At 34.2% G+C, this 19,275-nt stretch overlaps 1 protein-coding gene across 3 annotated transcripts in view; it reads right to left on the bottom strand.

Annotated features, from left to right (window-relative positions):
* Positions 1–19,275, bottom strand: part of LOC115220261 (3-hydroxy-3-methylglutaryl-coenzyme A reductase) — an 89,495-nt gene that overhangs the window by 15,047 nt on the left and 55,173 nt on the right. For all 3 annotated transcript variants that reach the window (XM_029790363.2, XM_036509964.1, XM_036509965.1), the window contains exons 6-12: positions 9,595–9,700; positions 7,690–7,796; positions 7,245–7,361; positions 5,928–6,082; positions 4,709–4,818; positions 4,293–4,417; positions 3,514–3,629 (exon numbers count right to left, since the gene is read on the bottom strand). In XM_029790363.2, coding sequence (XP_029646223.1) covers positions 3,514–3,629; positions 4,293–4,417; positions 4,709–4,818; positions 5,928–6,082; positions 7,245–7,361; positions 7,690–7,796; positions 9,595–9,700 — 836 coding nt within the window. The remainder of the gene's footprint in view (positions 1–3,513; positions 3,630–4,292; positions 4,418–4,708; positions 4,819–5,927; positions 6,083–7,244; positions 7,362–7,689; positions 7,797–9,594; positions 9,701–19,275) is intronic.

Here is a 19,275-nt window from a genome sequence, read left to right on the forward strand (position 1 = left end):
TTAGTAGACAACAAATAATTCAGATGGGCCCCGAATGCAGAAGACATACGAAGGCTAGAGAGTAATGAAGCTGGTATGCTCTGCTGGATGTACGATGTCAGTATACATGTGTGACAGAGCGCTAGTGCATTGAGAGAAAAACTAGGCATAAGAGGAATTAGCTGCAGTGTGCAAGAGAGATGATTGTGCTGGTTTGGTTATGTGATGCGTATGGATGTAGATTGTTGCATAGAGAGACCCAGGAAGACATACAATGAAGTATTGAAGGTCAATCTCAAGACACTGAGCCTTACAAAGGATATGACAATGGACAGAGATATCTGGCACATTGCTGTACTCAGGAAAACCCATCCACCCATAGCAGAATTGATTCTTGTGCTGGTGTCACATAGAAAGAGCACCCAGTACATGTTAAAAAGCATCCAGCTATAGAAATCAGGCCTGAACAGAAAATGGCGCCTGGTGTGGTCCTGGCCAGAACAATAACTTCACTTAACTCAACAGGTCTTCGCAAGCACAGTTTATTGCCCAATGATTGAAGGGTACTCTTAAATGGGCCAGTTATGCTGCACTGGCACAAGCCATGGTTATGGTCTCACTTGGCTTGCTGGGTCTTCTCAAGTACAGCATATCTCCAAAGGTCTCAGTCACTTCTCATTGCCTCTGTGAGGCCCAACGTTCAATGGTTGTGCTTCACCACATCATCCTAGATCTTCCTGGGTCTACCTCTCCCACAGGTTCCTTCAACCGCTAGGGTGTGACACTTTTTCACACAGCTGTCCTCATCCATATGCAACAGAAGACCATACCAATGCAGTTGTCTATCTTGCTACACCACATTGATGTTTCTTATGTCCAACTTTTCTCTCAGGGCGCTTACACTCAGTCATGTATGCACACTGACATTATACATCCAGCGAAGAATACTAGCTTCATTCCTTGCAAGCTTACACATATCCTCAGCAGTCATGGCCCATGTTTCACTGCCATGTAGCATGGCTGTTCACATACATGCATCATACAGTCTACAGTTTACTCTAAGCGAGAGGATCTTTGTCACCAGCAGAGGTAGGAGCTCTCTGAACTTGGCCCAGGTTATTCTTATTCTAGCAGCTACACTCTCAGAGCTTTCACCCCTGCTACTGACTTTGGTCACCTAGGTAACGGAAGCTATCAACTACTTCTAGTTTTTCCCCCTGGCATGTGATGGAATCTGTTTTCTGAACATCTTCGGTGTTTATTGCCCCTGAGCATCTGCCACACACAAAAACTATCTTCCCAGTTAACCTTCCTTTGATTATTGCTGCACCTCTTATATGTCCATAACTTACACTGGGTACATCTTATAGTTTCTACCAACACCTTTTCATCAGATCTACCTGAAGGGATTTGTCTGCCTTCCCACTTATTAAGACTTTGGTTTTTGCTAGACTGACTCTTAGAGTCAATCTTTGATTCTACACCTTGCTTCCACACCTGAAACTTCTGATAGTAACTCAGTTATTAAAACAAGGTCATCAGCAAAGAGAAGCTCCCAGAAGCAACCAGTTACGCACTGGGGTCGATATAATCGACTTAGTCCGTTTGTCTGTCCCCTCTATGTTTAGCCCCTTGTGGGTAGTAAAGAAATAGGTAGCCATGAAATCGTAGTTGGGTTGTTGCTGGTGTCATGTAAATGGAACTTGTGCCAGAGGCACATAAAAAGCATCCACTACACTCTTGGAATAGTTGGCATTAGGAAGGGCATCCAGCTGCAGAAACCAAGCCAAATCAGATGAGAACCTGGTGCAGCTCTCCAGCTTACCAGTTCCAGTCAAACCATCTAACCCACGCGAGCATAGAAAGCGGACATTAAAATGATAATGATGATGATTTGACAGGACTGCACCAAGTCCCAGGGTCTCTTTTGGCATGGTTTAACCAACATCATCATCACCAACAGCGTTTTAATGCTCACTTTTCCATGCTTGCATGAGTCAAATGAAATTCACTGAGGTATAGTTTTCAATGGCTGGATACCCTTCCTGTCAACCTTCACTAGTTTCCAAACAAAGTAACAACCTCCTAGTTTAACCCTTTTGTTACCGATTTATTTTGAGATGCTCTGTGCTTCTTTCCATTATTTTAAATATAACAAAGAATTTAGTAAAATAACTTAGTTATCATTAAGCTAGTGTTAGGAACATAAATTGTGACTAAGGTTTGGTGAAAGATTTTAATTAAAACGTATGCAAACAAAACATTTGTACTACAGAACCAGAGCCAGTTTCAGCCAGGTTGGTAATGAAAGGGTTAATGAACAATGAATAGTTTAGACGTAATTATGAGCTTTTTTTGTTTATAAAGATAACACATGTGAAGCAACCCAAATGTGTTTTTGCAGTTGACTGCAGTCATACAATGTCACGTGTATTTGATGGTGAGATTGTTGCTTTATTTTCAAGTCAGTGAACACACATAAGGCAGCAGTGCATTATGGAGTCACTCACTCGAATGCACACACATAGACGTAACAACATGCTTCAGTTTCTACCAACCATTTTCACTCACAACTATAATAATCATCATCATCATCATTTAACGTCCGCTTTCCATGCTTGCATGGGTTGGACAATTTTGACTGAGGACTGGCGAACCAGATGGCTGCACCAGGCTCCAATCTTGATCTGGCAGAGTTTCTACAGCTGAATGCCCTTCCAAATGCCAACCACTCCAAGAGTGTAGTGGGTGCTTTTTACGTGCCACTGGCACGCGCGCCAGCCAGGCTGTACTGGCAATTACCTCGCTCGAATCTTTTTACACATGCCAGTGAAGCGACGTTGGTAACGATCATGTTTGAATGGTGCCCTTTTACATGCTAAGGGTACGGAAGGCAGTTGGCTGCTCTGGCAACGATCATGCTCGGATGGTGCTCTTGGCACCCTACTAGCACAGGCATAAGTGTCAGTAAGGCAACGCTGGTAACGATCATACTCGAATAGCAGCGCTGTCAATGATCACACTCGTATAGTGCTCTTTGCACCCTGCTAAAGTTCTATAATATAGAACTTTATCCAACAATGTTCAGTTAGTAAGACTAAACCTTTAACCACATGGTTTTAAAGTGACATTTTAACCACAAAACCATGCCTGTACCTATAGCTATATCTATGTGTATACGTATGTGTGGCTAAGTGGAAATTCTTGTTTTAACATGTGTGTTCTGAGTGTAAAACAAAACACCACTATCATAGAAATTATGTTGTTTGTCTGTGAAAGCAAGTTAAGGTTGTTTGTTGTTCAATATTGGAGGAAATATAAATTTGCTTGGAAATTGGTAGAGGTTGGTGACAAGAAAAGCATTCAGTTGAAGAAAATTCTACCTCGCTAAAATCTTATCTGTCTCACCATGCAAGCATGGAAAAGTAGATGTTATAATGATGACTATGTTTGCAAATGATATGGTGATGTTTATAGCTGAGTAGAATTGTATAAGCTATGCAATCATGGTAAAACAAAAAGTCATAACATTACCTGACATCAATTCCTCTTTCAAAGTCACCTAGAACTTTTTCCAGTTGGTAACCAGCTATATGTTTCTTTTTGACAAGCTCAATAATTTCTTTGTTACTTAATGCACTGATTCCTTCCTGTAAAAAAAAAAAAAAAAATGGATCAAATGAGAATTTGTAATCTGGATAATAGTTATTAGTAAGATATAATACACAGCAACCAACTGAATATTCTAATTAAAGTGAATTAAGTAACATTAGGCCCAAAATCAACATTTAATTCACATTTGTATTTCAAAGATAAAATAGAAATTTCTTGATAAATGTGCATTCGGACTTCTGTTCTCTGGCACATGTGGGGTTGAGTAGAAATTGTATGACCTGTGCAATCACAGAGACTGAGCTGGAAACCATGTGGGTAGGAAGCAAACTTCTTAACCACATGTCCATGCCAGCACTTGGATCTGAAAACTATTATAAACCATCTGACTACTTTTTCTCCATGCCTTACTTCACTGACTGCATCAAATAAATTCTCTAACTCAGAAATGCTAAGAACTGATAGTTCTTAGCCAAATAATATTTTCTAGCACTAAATAGCAGAGAAATTTCATAAGATTTATAACTTATTGAATCCTAAAACTTCACTTTAATACTGGACATTTGATCTACGAAAATATCAGAGAAAAAAATTTTGCAGTTACTGCTCAGAAATTTTAATTCCTTGAAGATCATTGGGTTTTCTTCTCCCCCCCCCCCCATTTTTTTTAGTCTGTCCAAAAGGAACAAGAATCTACTTACACTAGGTTTCTTTACTTGGTGACGTTCTTCAGTTTCTGATGAATTTTTAAGGGATTTCACACATTCGGATGACTGAGGTGATTCAAAACATGTCTGTGTTGATATTTCAACTTTGTTTCTCTTATCTGTCAAATAAACAGAAATAATTTTCATTATATTAGAAGATTATTGTATTTTCCTATTGCATTATTTATTTATCATTTCTAATTAAGAAATATTGACAAAATATTGCTATATATACTGCAAATTTATACATACTATTGTTTTTGAAAATTCTATGACACTAAATTAATGAAAATGCATGGTAAAAATATGAGATGCATATTTTGTTTTGTAGCGTATTTTGAATAACTAATATAAATATCAGTAGAAAACATTTATTTTGATTTTTAAGTTTAGTGAAGAAATTCAATCACCTTTCAATAAACTGCCCATGCTGGTGTCAATATTAACATCAAAAAATATATATTTTAATCCCAACAGGATGATCAACAACAGTGTGGTGACATAATCAGCTGTAAACAGTCTGCAGAAATAAAAAGATAAGAAAAAAAAAAGAGAGATATTATCTGCATTCTACAGTCAACTTTAGTACAAGAAGAGGTTAACTAAGCCAAGGTTAAAAGTTAACAATATCCCCACCTCCTTAAATAAGAAAATACAGGTTTGGTCTGTGAATAAAACACTCATGAAATTTGTAATGATCCAACAAGTTACACCAGTATGCTGTGATATTCATCTTTAGTTAAGTGTAGTGGGTCATTGAGAATTTTAAAAATATTTGTCAGGAATAACATAAGTTTCAGTTGCATCACATTATATTTTTATTAGTTAGTCTAAGAAAGATGAGGCCAATCCTCTCAGAGCAGTGGAGGTGTTGGAGTTAATTTGGCTGATGTTCAACTTGAATTTCAGTACAGTAAAATAAAAAGGAAGCATTCCACAAGTTTGATTTCATAGTCGCCGCCAGTGCTGCTGGACTGGCCCCTGTGCAGGTGGCACATAAAAAGTACCATTTGGGCGTGACCGTTGACAGTACCACCTGACTGGCCCTCATGCTGGTGGCATGTAAAAGCACCCACTTCACTCTTGAAGTGGTTGGCGTTAGGAAGGGCATCCAGCTGTAGAAACTCTGCCAGATCAGATTGGAGTCTGGTTCGCCAGACCTCAGTCAAATCGTCCAACCCATGCTAGCATGGAAAGCGAACATTAAATGATGATGAATGGGGAAATATATAGAATTTGGACAGTGGAGATGTCAGGGCAGAGATATTGAATGGGTTTGAGTCACACATTTAGTAAATTCAGAAGAGTATAGACCATTGAAATAACAGTAGAAGAATTAAGAGATTGCAGTCAATCAGTGGTACAAGTGGTTATAGTAGGTTGGTGACTGAATGCTTATCAATCAGAGAACCTTTTATGCAATCTAATATGAACTACATATAGTTTTATATCGACATCTCATTGTTTGCATTGTAAAATATGTTAGAAGGTAGAAATGAATTGGGGAAAAATGATAGAAAGTTGATAAACCCTTTCAGCAGCAGATAATAGAACTCTACATATATTTTGTTCAAATATAAAAATCTGATAAAAACACAATTCAAAGTATAAATTCATATCAGAACAAACCTTCCTAAATAAAACTGCCAGAAAGATATCTCTGGTTGGATTTTATGATTCATATCTGATGTAGAAATGATATTCTGATACAACATTGTATCTGCACCTTTTACACTATCCGTGATCCATCGGCTGTAGACATGTACAAAAACCAAACCAGTAGACTGTAATAAAAAATAAAATAAATAAATAAGAAGAACGGTTTCAAATTTTGCCACAAGGGCAGCCATTTTGGGGAGGGGATGTGCCGATTACACTAGTACTTACTTTATCGACTCTGAAAAGATGAAAGGCAAAGTCAACCTCGGTGGAATTTGAACTCAGAATATAGCAGCAAACAAAATACTGCTAAGCATTTCACCCAGCATGCTAACAATTCTGCCAGCTCGCTGCCTTAATAGTAATAATAATAATAATCCTTTCTACTATAGGCACAAGGCTTGAAATTTTGGGGGAGGTGGCCAGTAGATTAGATCGACTCCAGTACACAAGTGGCACTTAAATTATCAACCCCAAAAGGATGAAAGGCAAAGTCAACCTCGGTGGAATTTGAACTCAGAATATAGCAGCAAACAAAATACTGCTAAGCATTTCACCCAGCATGCTAACAATTCTGCCAGCTCACCACCTTAATAGTAATAATAATAATAAAATTTTACTCATAATTACAGTCAATATTAATAAATGACAAAACAAAATTTCAAAGCTAGGCTGAATGTTTCTGAACATTCAAATATTTACATGCAGACACTGTTAATGCATATACCTCTATCTGCTGTCAATATTTATTTATTTATTTACTACCCACAAGTGGCTAAACACAGAGAGGACCAACAAGGACAGACAAACGGATTAAGTCAATTATATCGACCCCAGTGTGTAACTGGTACTTAATTTATCAACACTGAAAGGCAAAGTCGATCTCGGCGGAATTTGAACTCAGAACGTAGCGGCAGACGAAATACTTGTTTCTTTACTACCCACAGAGAGGACAAACGGATTAAGTCGATTACATCGACCCTAGTGCGTAACTGGTACTTATTTAATCGACCCCGAAAGGATGAAAGGCAAAGTCGACCTCGGCAGAATTTGAACTCAGAACGTAACGGCAGACAAAATATGGCTATGCATTTTGTCCAGTGTGCTAACGTTTCTGCCAGCTCACCGCCTTCCGCTGTCAATATTTATTATATAAGCAATGTTTTGGCATGAAGGTTAAGCTGAGATTGAACAACAAAAATTAGATGGGTAACATTAAGATTAGCTTTATATTCTAAGAATAGATTCAACACTCTCAGGAAATAAAAGTAACTAAAAACATCTTACCATAATGATTTTGACCACTTGTATAACAGGATTTGACTTTTGTTCTTCATCCCCATCTTTGTTCATTATAAATTGAAATTTCGATACTGGCTGCTCGTGGATTACACCATGACAAAGCTACATACAGAAGAGAGGAAACATTTTTTTCTAAATAATTTACCACACTATGATCATGATCATCATATAACTAAATTGTTTAAAAAAATTTTTTTAATATAATAATAATAATAATAATCTTAATCAAATCTTCCATCAGTAGACATAGACTGATTTGACTTGCATTGCCTATATAACTTCCAAATTACTGTTGGAATCATTTCATTTATTATACATCACATTGATAAAATACTCAAAATTATTCCAGAAAACCAATACAACTTGACAAGTACAACAATCTTTAAATTCACAGATACATTACTTGAGAAAGCTCACTCATAAAACTTACCTCAAGCATTAAAGCCAAACAAGCAGGATAGAAGGTCATAAGTGCTAAATAGTTGGCTAATACGGAAAGACAAGCAAAGTAGCTGATGGTTTCTAATTGTTTCCAGCCTGAAATAAAATTTATCAAAATAAAAGATCAATAAAAAAAATATAAGGATACCAAGTGTCAGCTACAAAAATATGATTTTAAGACAGATTTGTCACCAACTCTTACCTATTTCCAAGCAAATTTATATTTCCTTCAGTCAACTGAATAACGAACAACACAGACATGCATTCACAAAGAACACCATTTAGTAAGTATCTTAACATTCATGCATCAAAAGTTAATATCCACTGAATTCTATCTAAATTATAAATCCCAACACCACTATAAACAGTAGGCCGGAACTATCACTGATTTATAAACAAGAATTAAACAGCTGGAGAATGAAATAAGGTAAAATAAAACAGGAATCAACTGTGACTCTGCCATGTTCTAAGTGTCTTGTGGAGAAGATACAACATACAAGTGTAACAACTATATCCCCAAGGTTAAACTCTATCAAGAAATGAACAAAGGGGAAAATTGCACATATAACATCTCGAGCACTTGTAGTGGGGGTTGAAGTGGGAAATACGAAAATCTGTGAAAATTCGAAATCAAAGTGAAATTCGATGACATGCATGAGCACCATACGAGCATGATCATTGACAGAGCGGCTAACTGGCTTCCGTGCCAGTGGCACAATAAAAGGCACCATTCGAGTGTGATCGTTACCAGCTTCACCTTACTGGCACTTGTGCCCCGTGCTAGTAGGGTGCGAAGAGTACCACCTGAGCATGATCGTTGCCAGAACAGCTAACTGGCTTCTGTGCCGGTGGCATGTAGGAGGCACCATTTGAGAGGGATCGTTACCAGCATCACTTTACTGGCACCTGGGTCATTGGCATGTGTAAAAAAAAAAAAAAATTCAAGCGAGGTCATTGCCAGTACTGCCTGACTGGCCCCCGTGCCGGTGGCATGTAAAAGTACCCACTTCACTCTCGGAGTGGTTGGCATTAGGCAGGGCATCCAGCTGTTGAAACTCTGCCAGATCAAGACTGGAGCCTGATGCAGCCATCTGGTTGCCAACCCTCAGTCAAATCGTCCAACCCATGCTAGCATGGAAAGCGGACGTTAAATGATGATGATGATTCTAAAATATGGAACAATTATTTTTTTTTTTATGACAGGAAATGAAGACCACAGACCCTGCAGGCTCTTTTTTCCCCAGTCTGGTGATACCTATATGATATTCAGTTGGATGATGTTTTCTGAGATTATTAGATTGATAGTAGCAAAGGTATTTTTAAAAAGAATGCAATTCAATGGAAAAAGTTTTGACAAAGTGTTTAACCCTTTAATAGTAAAACCAGCCTTAACTGGATTAAATATTCCACCTGTTTTATGTTTTATATTCAAACCAGCCAGATCCAGTCTCTAACACCCATTCTACAATGTCATTTCAAAAATAGACAATTACATCATCAAAATCTCAAGGCTACAGGATAAGTGATGATTAATTCAAAATAATGTGAATAAATAAGCAATTACATTTGACAGAGTGAGCTGAATTAAAAAAAATTAATGAAGTAGTCTTGGGTGCAAATCACAATATGAACAGTATGAGAGTTAGGTACATCAGATGAAAGAGAGAGGGGGAGGGAGGGAGAGAGAGAGGGGGTACACAGTTACATAGAACATCTGAGACAGAAGGAGGGTTATAGTTATGATTTGAGAAACCGCAAATCAATATCCAATCAAATGAAACATTTTAAATTGTTTTGCTGATTTTATATTTAACTGTTCGCAGAATCTAATTCTTAAATTGAACAACACAAATCATCAGTTAATCAGAAAAAAGGGCTATTTTACACAACTTACCTGATAGTGTGCCTACACCAAATACTAGTGTTTGTACTATAGCATCTAGAGTGATAGCCGGGCCAAGCTTGGACATACCTTGTGCAATATTGTCCTGGACTTCATACTGAAAGAAAAATAGATTTCATGTAAAAGAAAATCCATAACCAAGGAAGGCCATAGACATCTAGCAAGAAGTACAACTCTTTCTTCCATATTTCCCAGTCATCAGTCAACCTCCAACCCCACTCTTCCCAGTCACCATTCTTTGTTGTTGCTCAACTAACCTGTTTGTAATTTTCTTACACCTCTTCTACTGGAGGTTTGTCCATGTTTCAGCAATTCAAGTTGACATTAGTGTGAGAGACACAAAGATAGAAAAAGCTGCTGGCCCATCAGGAATAGTCAGAGGTGCTCAAAATATCTGACAATGTAGGATATGCCCTACTAGATCAATAAGAGGTAGACCTCCTACCATAACTTCTATGGCTAAGAAGACCCTTAAAGAGGGATGGAACGGGTAGACCAGAGCTATACGGATCCCCCTAAACAATGATCAGATTAAAAAGATGGTCACACATGCAATGGGTGCAAGTACCAAAACCACATCAAGGGCCATATATTTAAGTTTAATGGCAAGATATAACACCCAAGAGGAAGTTGCAGCCATCGGTGTCAGTATCACTGACAATGTGGCTAACTTATTTATGGTATGGTGAAATAGGAGACTTAAAGAGAAATTAGCAGAGAACTCCATAAACCTAACCATGTACTCCTGCTATGTGGATGATATCAACATAGTAGCCAAAGCACCCCTACAAGACAATGTTGATGATCTAGAAGCCTACACTATGGAGAGCATCCAGCAAATAGCTAACTCCATCCACCAGAGTATTGAAATAACTATGGACTATGCTAGTAAGCACCCAGACTATAGGTTACCCATTTTAGACTCAGAACTCTGGCTAGAAACAAAGAACGTTAAGGTCCAAATCCTTCACTTTCATCCAATTGCCCAGTGGTTAGGGCAGCGGACTCGCGGTTGGAGGTTCGCGGTTTCAATTCCCAGACTGGGCATTGTGTGTGTTTATTGAGCAAAAACATCTAAAGCTCCACGAGGCTCCAGCAGGGGGTGGTGGAGACCACCCGTTGTACTCTTTCTCTCACTCTTTCTTCCTGTTTCTTGTCCCTGACTTCCTACGCAACCGCTGAGCGTGGATGTGCATTCATCCATCCGTCGATGCTCTCGGTGTCGGGGGTTGACCTGCTTTCTCTTCTGCGGGTCTTACGAATAGCAAAGGACCATGTTTCGGACTTCTCCCACTACAGAGGCGCGATCTTGCGAGCTCTGGGATGAAGACCGCTTCGCTCAACAAACAAAGCAGCAGCAGCATCAATGACGGCAATAACAACAACTACCATAATTGCAACACACTGCCGTGGCCACCACCACTGTAGTTTTCAGTAACAAAGCTCATTTCATTTCCTAGCTGTAGATGTATCCTTACTCTGACAACTCTCTCTCTCTCTTTCTCTTTCTCAATGTAACTGCCTTCCCTGTTCATCTCTCTCTCTCTCTCAATGTAACTGCCTTCCCTGTCCATCTCCCTTCTCTCTCTCGCAATGTAACTGCCTTCCCTGTCCATCTCTCCTCTCTCTTTCTCTCTCGCAATGTAACTGCTTCCCCTGCACATCTCTATCTGCCTTTCTTTAACTTAACTACCCAGAACTAAACACATCTCTTTCTCTTTACCTTTCCCTCTCCACTTTACAGCACATCCTTAACACTTCTCTCTCCCTCTTTTCTCTCACTGTCTTTTTCTATTGCTCTTTGCCTCTCCCTTCAACTTACCATGTGACACATTTGGCCTTATTATACACCTTTCTCTACTTCTTCCTCACTTCTTTCTTTTCCACTCACTCCTCCCACTTTCTCTCACTTTTACTCCACCTCTCTTACTAACTAAAGTATAACAGATGAACAAACAAGCAGATTATTATATTGATAATGAAATCCATGGAAAGATATTGCCTATGAGAATAGAGATATGTATGTATATATATATATATATATATATATATATAATATATCACTATGATGACCGTGACCGCCCAGGCTATCAGATGTTGCTACACATCGCTGGTCACAATGCACTTTGCATTGTTTTAGCCTTCAAATGTTGCCGCCCTGCTGGCTAAGTGAGCAGGCCAACAGAAGAAAGCGAGAGAAATTTGTGGCGAAAGAGTACAGCAGGGATTGCCACCCCCACACCCCCCCTGCCGGAGCCTCGTGGAGCTTTAGGTGTTTTCGCACAATAAACACTCACAACGCCCAGTCCGGGAATTGAAGTCGAGATCCTACAACCGCGAGTCCGCTGCCCTAACCACTGGGCCATTGCGCCTCCACATTATATATATATATATATATACTACAAAATTAGAGAATGGAGAAACATACTTAAATCAATAAAACATCAACTATCCGATGATACCCAATCAATACTTTAATACACCATTACATATGAGTAAAGGCATTATATAAAATGAGATATACAGTAATAGTAAAAAGATAAAGAGATATAAGTAAAAAATTTTTTCAAATATAATATGCAATTAAATCAAAACTGACAGCTGTTTCGGCAGTGAGGGCAGTCATACCTCATTTAACCTCTTAGCCATAAAGGCAGGTATAAATGAGCATTAACAAGGATGCCCCACGGCCTCTTCAGAGAATTAAATTAAATTTGTTATAATTGTGAAAAATATAATATAACCATATACATATAAATATAAAAATATAAAAATGTAAAATATAAAAAAATAAAAAACTTATACATCATAATGCTACACTTATATAATATAATACCTATTGGTACAATAAAGGAAGGTAAACAGAACAAAATAAAACAAAATATATATCAGTGTATATACTAATATTAATAAGTACCGATATTATACATATTTGGCTAATAGTTTTTTTTAAAAAAAATAACACATAGGGAGATGAAAAATAATAATTAAAACCATGGTTCAGTTCATAAAATTCTAAAGCTATGAAAGTTAATAAAAATTACTATTAATATTAATAATAATAATAATAATAAAAAAATAATAATAATAATAATAGATACAGTTAAGTTAGCACCAAGTCCATCCTTTCAAGATCGAAATAACTATGAGTTTTAGAAATGCTGATCACTAGGTAAAGAAAATTTAGATTAATTCGATTGGCTATTGGTTTGAAATTTAAATCACAAAAGAAAATTATACGGTTGGTTAGTCACGGAACGCCAATATTCACACACGCATCTACAGATCAATCGCACATACACACATAGTTATATGTATATACATACACTTATACACATACATAATCACAAGCAACAATAGCACATAGATAAACAAAAAGGGAAGCAGCTATGCTACCATTTAGTCCTTCAAAAATATAACTGTGCTTCAAATAACGAAAAAAGAACCACCCATGCATTTCATAAAATATTTAATTTAGATATAAATATATTTTTAAATATCAATATGTTACTAAGTCAGAAAATTATTTCATGGGTAACTTAAAATTTATAACACCGGTTTGTTGCATAGTAAACATACGGTTGTTAGATTTATCGTAAGTTTGTTATGATTCCAAGTACGCTAAATTATAAAATATAAAATATATATTAATTTATATATTATAAATAAATCACTTATTTACTTAATAAATTTAATGCCATAATATACCAGTTTAGGCATTAAAAAATAGAAGGGGAAGTACTAATGTAAACGCTTATGAGAACATCACAGAAATTTTATAAAAATTATATTATAAATACTTAAGGTAAAATGTGAAAAGATAAATAAGAAGGAATAAGAACTAAGGAATAAATACGGTTATACACATATAAGTACAAACCAGTATATATGTATTCATATATTATTAAAATTAAATAAAAATAAATGATAGATATGTATGTATAAAACTACCCTAGTATAAGTAAATAAGTAAAAAATAAATAGATAACAAATTAGATGACTTGATATGTATGTAAACATCTACACTTAAATAGGCAAATAAATAAATAATTAGAAGACTAAATGCAGAGATTGATAACATTACAATAAAATAAAATAAAATAAAAATAAAAAATAAATAAAGTGAATATATGTTATATTGTTGAAAGTAAATATGTATGGAAGGATAATTTAAAGTACAGATCCAGAGGACTATAGATATAAACTAAATATATAAGGCTGGTAATATTTATAAAGCCAAATGTATGTAAATGAGAAAATGAAAAAAATGAAAAACATGAAAAAGGTTTATTAGTGAGTAGCATAAGATACAAATTAAGGTGAGTACAAAGAAAGACCAAATATACAATAAAAACCTTCCAAAAAACACATACAAAAAACCTATATTCTCTACCTAAACACACCAAACTTATAAAAGGCTCTCATATATTACATATTATACAATATCCTTACATTATCTAGAGCTAGGTATCTAACCAAGATATACATATATACTATGCAATATACTATGCAATATTAGAAAACTTCAAAAATCACATATTACAAGGCAAATACCAAAGTGAATATGTTATATCGTGTCATATTGCATTTCCCTTAAAAAACAAACAAAAACCCACATACAAAAAACAAGAAACAAATAATACTAGACACATCTATTATTTTATATACAATGTAGCTATAAAAATTATAAAATTATAAATTTATAATTTGTATACTTAAGAATTATAGAAGACCACAGGTATAGTTAGTTAAAGAAGGGAGTTAAAAAATTAATAATAGTGGAAGTGCTAAGTTCTATTTGAATCTAGAAAAGGTGAACGGTAGCCTATGAATGCAAAAGAAGTTTTTTTCATTAATGTTGTTAATAATTTGCCGACCCGCTTTAATAATGAAAAAAATTTCATTAATACATAGAGAGCATTTTTTATTTTTTCCATTATACACAGGTGCTGAAGTTAGTATTTTCCAGTTTAATCTAAAATCTAAGTTCTTACTTTTAAGTTCCCAAAGTAAGCACTTAGCCCTGTAGAGTACATTCTATTTTTATTTCTAAAAGTATATCTGTGATAATTCAATCTTGTTTTATGCTATTCATAGTTGCCCCGATATACACCCTACTACTCAATTGTGTATCTACAGTGCATTGGTAAACTACCTCCTTCCTGAGGCATTGATTACCAATACACATTTATTTTTGTTTCTGCAATTACAAAGATTAACAGAATGAGGAAATCTAAGATTGGTCTCCACCCCTATACTACCATTCACATTATAAGTGTTACAATTGTTATCATCATCCAAACCCAAAATCAACGAATGAGTTAATTTCACATTATCGGCTATATTCCTTCACTAGTACTAGTATTGGTAGTAGTAGTATGATCTATTACATTTATATTATCTCTGACAGGTACGGTGCACTCATTATTAGTAAGGGGGTTGTTCACATTCGTTCTAAGAAAGGTACTGTTCCTATTATTATTAGAGGGGCACATTTCCCTGGTCTAAATTCAATTTTCTATCCTTATAGAAGTGATCCAGTTCCTGTTATTAAAAGAGGAGATAATGGTGGCTAGATTATGGGTAATGCTATATCCCACTCTAACAGTACTGTTGTTAATTAAAGAACTAAATTTATTCTTATCCTTACCAAAATGCCTAAATATAACATTACAGAGATGACGCCTTATTTTGTGTTAAGAATACATCAAATAGGAGATTAGATCTTCTGAAAAAAAGAATAAATAAATTTTTTAAAAGTTTCGGCCTATCCATTATCATTGAAAGTGAAAATTATTCTGCTAATTATTTAGATGTTAATTGTAACATTACTAATGGTTTACATAAACCCTATATTAAACCTAATTCTAACCTAATATATATTAACCGTTCAAGTAATCACCCCCCTCAAATTAAAAATGCACTAGTGCGTAGCATTAGTCAGAGAATTTCTAGTTTATCCTCTAACGAGGAAATTTTAACAAGCATTGTGATAGATACAATGCAGCATTGCTTAAGGCAGGATACAAAAGTAAGATATGGTTTATACCTAAGGGGAACCCTCCTAATGGAGGTAGAACTATCAGGAACAACACCAATAGATTTAGGATAAGCAACAATATACATATGAATAGTAAAAATGGAATATATGATAACACCTATAATAAATGTAGAAGTGATGTTAACCTCGGAAAGGTGAACGGTAGCTCAAATAGATCTGAGCATACGGGTAATAGTAGTAATATTAATAATAATATACTAATTAAAACTTATGGTAGACATGATAATGGTAAAGTTTACTTGCGCAATAACCATGGGAATATTGATATAGTTAGATATAACAATGACAGTGGTAAGAATAGTAATCCTATGGGTTGGTCTAGGAATAGGATTTTTACAAATAACAATAATTCTATAGGCAATCCTATTTCTGATAAGGATACACTATGGTTGATTATCCCATATGCAATGCAGATTAAAACAAACATAGTGAGAGCTTTGCATAATGTTATATTTAGGCATTTTGGTAAGGATAAGAATAAATTTAGTCCTTTAATTAACAACAGTACTGTTAGAGTGGGATATAGCATTACCCATAATCTAGCCACCATTATCTCCTCTTTTAATAACAGGAAACTGGATCACTTCTATAAGGATAGAAAATTGAATTTAGACCAGGGAAATGTGCCCCTCTTTAATAATAATAGGAACAGTAACTTTCTTAGAACGAATGTGAACAACCCCCTTACTAATAATGAGTGCACCGTACCTGTCAGAGATAATATAAATGTAATAGATCATACTACTACTACCAATACTAGTACTAGTGATAGGAATATAGCCGATAATGTGAAATTAACTCATTCGTTGATTTTGGGTTTGGATGATGATAACAATTGTAACACTTATAATGTGAATGGTAGTATAGGGGTGGAGACCAATCTTAGATTTCCTCATTCTGTTAATCTTTGTAATTGCAGAAACAAAAATAAATGTGTATTGGTAATCAATGCCTCAGGAAGGAGGTAGTTTACCAATGCACTGTAGATACACAATTGAGTAGTAGGGTGTATATCGGGGCAACTATGAATAGCATAAAACAAAGATTGAATTATCACAGATATACTTTTAGAAATAAAAATAGAATGTACTCTACAGGGCTAAGTGCTTACATTTGGGAACTTAAAAGTAAGAACTTAGATTTTAGATTAAACTGGAAAATACTAACTTCAGCACCTGTGTATAATGGAAAAAATAAAAAATGCTCTCTATGTATTAATGAAATTTTTTTCATTATTAAAGCGGGTCGGCAATTATTAACAACATTAATGAAAAAAAACTTCTTTTGCATTCATAGGCTACCGTTCACCTTTTCTAGATTCAAATAGAACTTAGCACTTCCACTATTATTAATTTTTTAACTCCCTTCTTTAACTAACTATACCTGTGGTCTTCTATAATTCTTAAGTATACAATTATAAATTTATAATTTTATAATTTTTATAGCTACATTTGTATAATAATAATAGATGTGTCTAGTATTATTTGTTTCTTGTTTTTTGTATGTGGGTTTTTGTTTGTTTTTTAAGGGAAATGCAATATGACACGATATAACATATTCACTTTGGTATTTGCCTTGTAATATGTGATTTTTGAAGTTTTCTAATATTGCATAGTATATTGCATAGTATATATGTATATCTTGGTTAGATACCTAGCTCTAGATAATGTAAGGATATTGTATAATATGTAATATATGAGAGCCTTTTATAAGTTTGGTGTGTTTAGGTAGAGAATATAGGTTTTTTGTATGTGTTTTTTGGAAGGTTTTTATTGTATATTTGGTCTTTCTTTGTACTCACCTTAATTTGTATCTTATGCTACTCACTAATAAACCTTTTTCATGTTTTTCATTTTTTTCATTTTCTCATTTACATACATTTGGCTTTATAAATATTACCAGCCTTATATATTTAGTTTATATCTATAGTCCTCTGGATCTGTACTTTAAATTATCCTTCCATACATATTTACTTTCAACAATATAACATATATTCACTTTATTTATTTTTTATTTTATTTTATTTTTATTTTATTGTAATGTTATCAATCTCTGCATTTAGTCTTCTAATTATTTATTTATTTGCCTATTTAAGTGTAGATGTTTACATACATATCAAGTCATCTAATTTGTTATCTATTTATTTTTTACTTATTTACTTATACTAGGGTAGTTTTATACATACATATCTATCATTTATTTTTATTTAATTTTAATAATATATGAATACATATATACTGGTTTGTACTTATATGTGTATAACCGTATTTATTCCTTAGTTTTTATTCCTTCTTATTTATCTTTTCACATTTTACCTTAAGTATTTATAATATAAATTTTTAAAAATTTCTGTGATGTTCTCATAAGCGTTTACATTAGTACTTCCCCTTCTATTTTTTAATGCCTAAACTGGTATATTATGGCATTAAATTTATTAAGTAAATAAGTGATTTATTTATAATATATAAATTAATATATATTTTATATTTTATAATTTAGCGTACTTGGAATCATAACAAACTTACGATAAATCTAACAACCGTATGTTTACTATGCAACAAACCGGTGTTATAAATTTTAAGTTACCCATGAAATAATTTTCTGACTTAGTAACATATTGATATTTAAAAATATATTTATATCTAAATTAAATATTTTATGAAATGCATGGGTGGTTCTTTTTTCGTTATTTGAAGCACAGTTATAATTTTGAAGGACTAAATGGTAGCATAGCTGCTTCCCTTTTTGTTTATCTATGTGCTAGTTGTTGCTTGTGATTATGTATGTGTATAAGTGTATGTATATACATACAACTATGTGTGTATGTGCGATTGATCTGTAGATGCGTGTATGAATATTGGCGTTCCGTGACTAACCAACCGTATAATTTTCTTTTGTGATTTAAATTTCAAACCAATAGCCAATCGAATTAATCTAAATTTTCTTTACCTAGTGATCAGCATTTCTAAAACTCATAGTTATTTCGATCTTGAAAGGATGGACTTGGTGCTAACTTAACTGTATCTATTATTATTATTATTATTTTTTTATTATTATTATTATTATTAATATTAATAGTAATTTTTATTAACTTTCATAGCTTTAGAATTTTATGAACTGAACCATGGTTTTAATTATTATTTTTCATCTCCCTATGTGTTAGTTTTTTTTAAAAAAAAACTATTAGCCAAATATGTATAATATCGGTACTTATTAATATTAGTATATACACTGATATATATTTTGTTTTATTTTGTTCTGTTTACCTTCCTTTATTGTACCAATAAGTATTATATTATATAAGTGTAGCATTATGATGTATAAGTTTTTATATTTTTTATATTTTACATTTTTATATTTTTATATTTATATGTATATGGTTATATTATATTTTTCACAATTATAACAAATTTAATTTAATTCTCTGAAGAGGCCGTGGGGCATCCTTGTTAATGCCTCATTTATACCTGCCTTTATGGCTAGAGGTTAAATGAGGTATGACTGCCCTCACTGCCGAAACAGCTGTCAGTTTTGATTTAATTGCATATTATATTTGAAAAATTTTTTACTTATATCTCTTTATCTTTTTACTATTACTGTATATCTCATTT

The sequence above is a fragment of the Octopus sinensis genome, linkage group LG16, assembly GCF_006345805.1.
Source record: "Octopus sinensis linkage group LG16, ASM634580v1, whole genome shotgun sequence".
Lineage (NCBI taxonomy): Eukaryota > Metazoa > Mollusca > Cephalopoda > Octopoda > Octopodidae > Octopus > Octopus sinensis.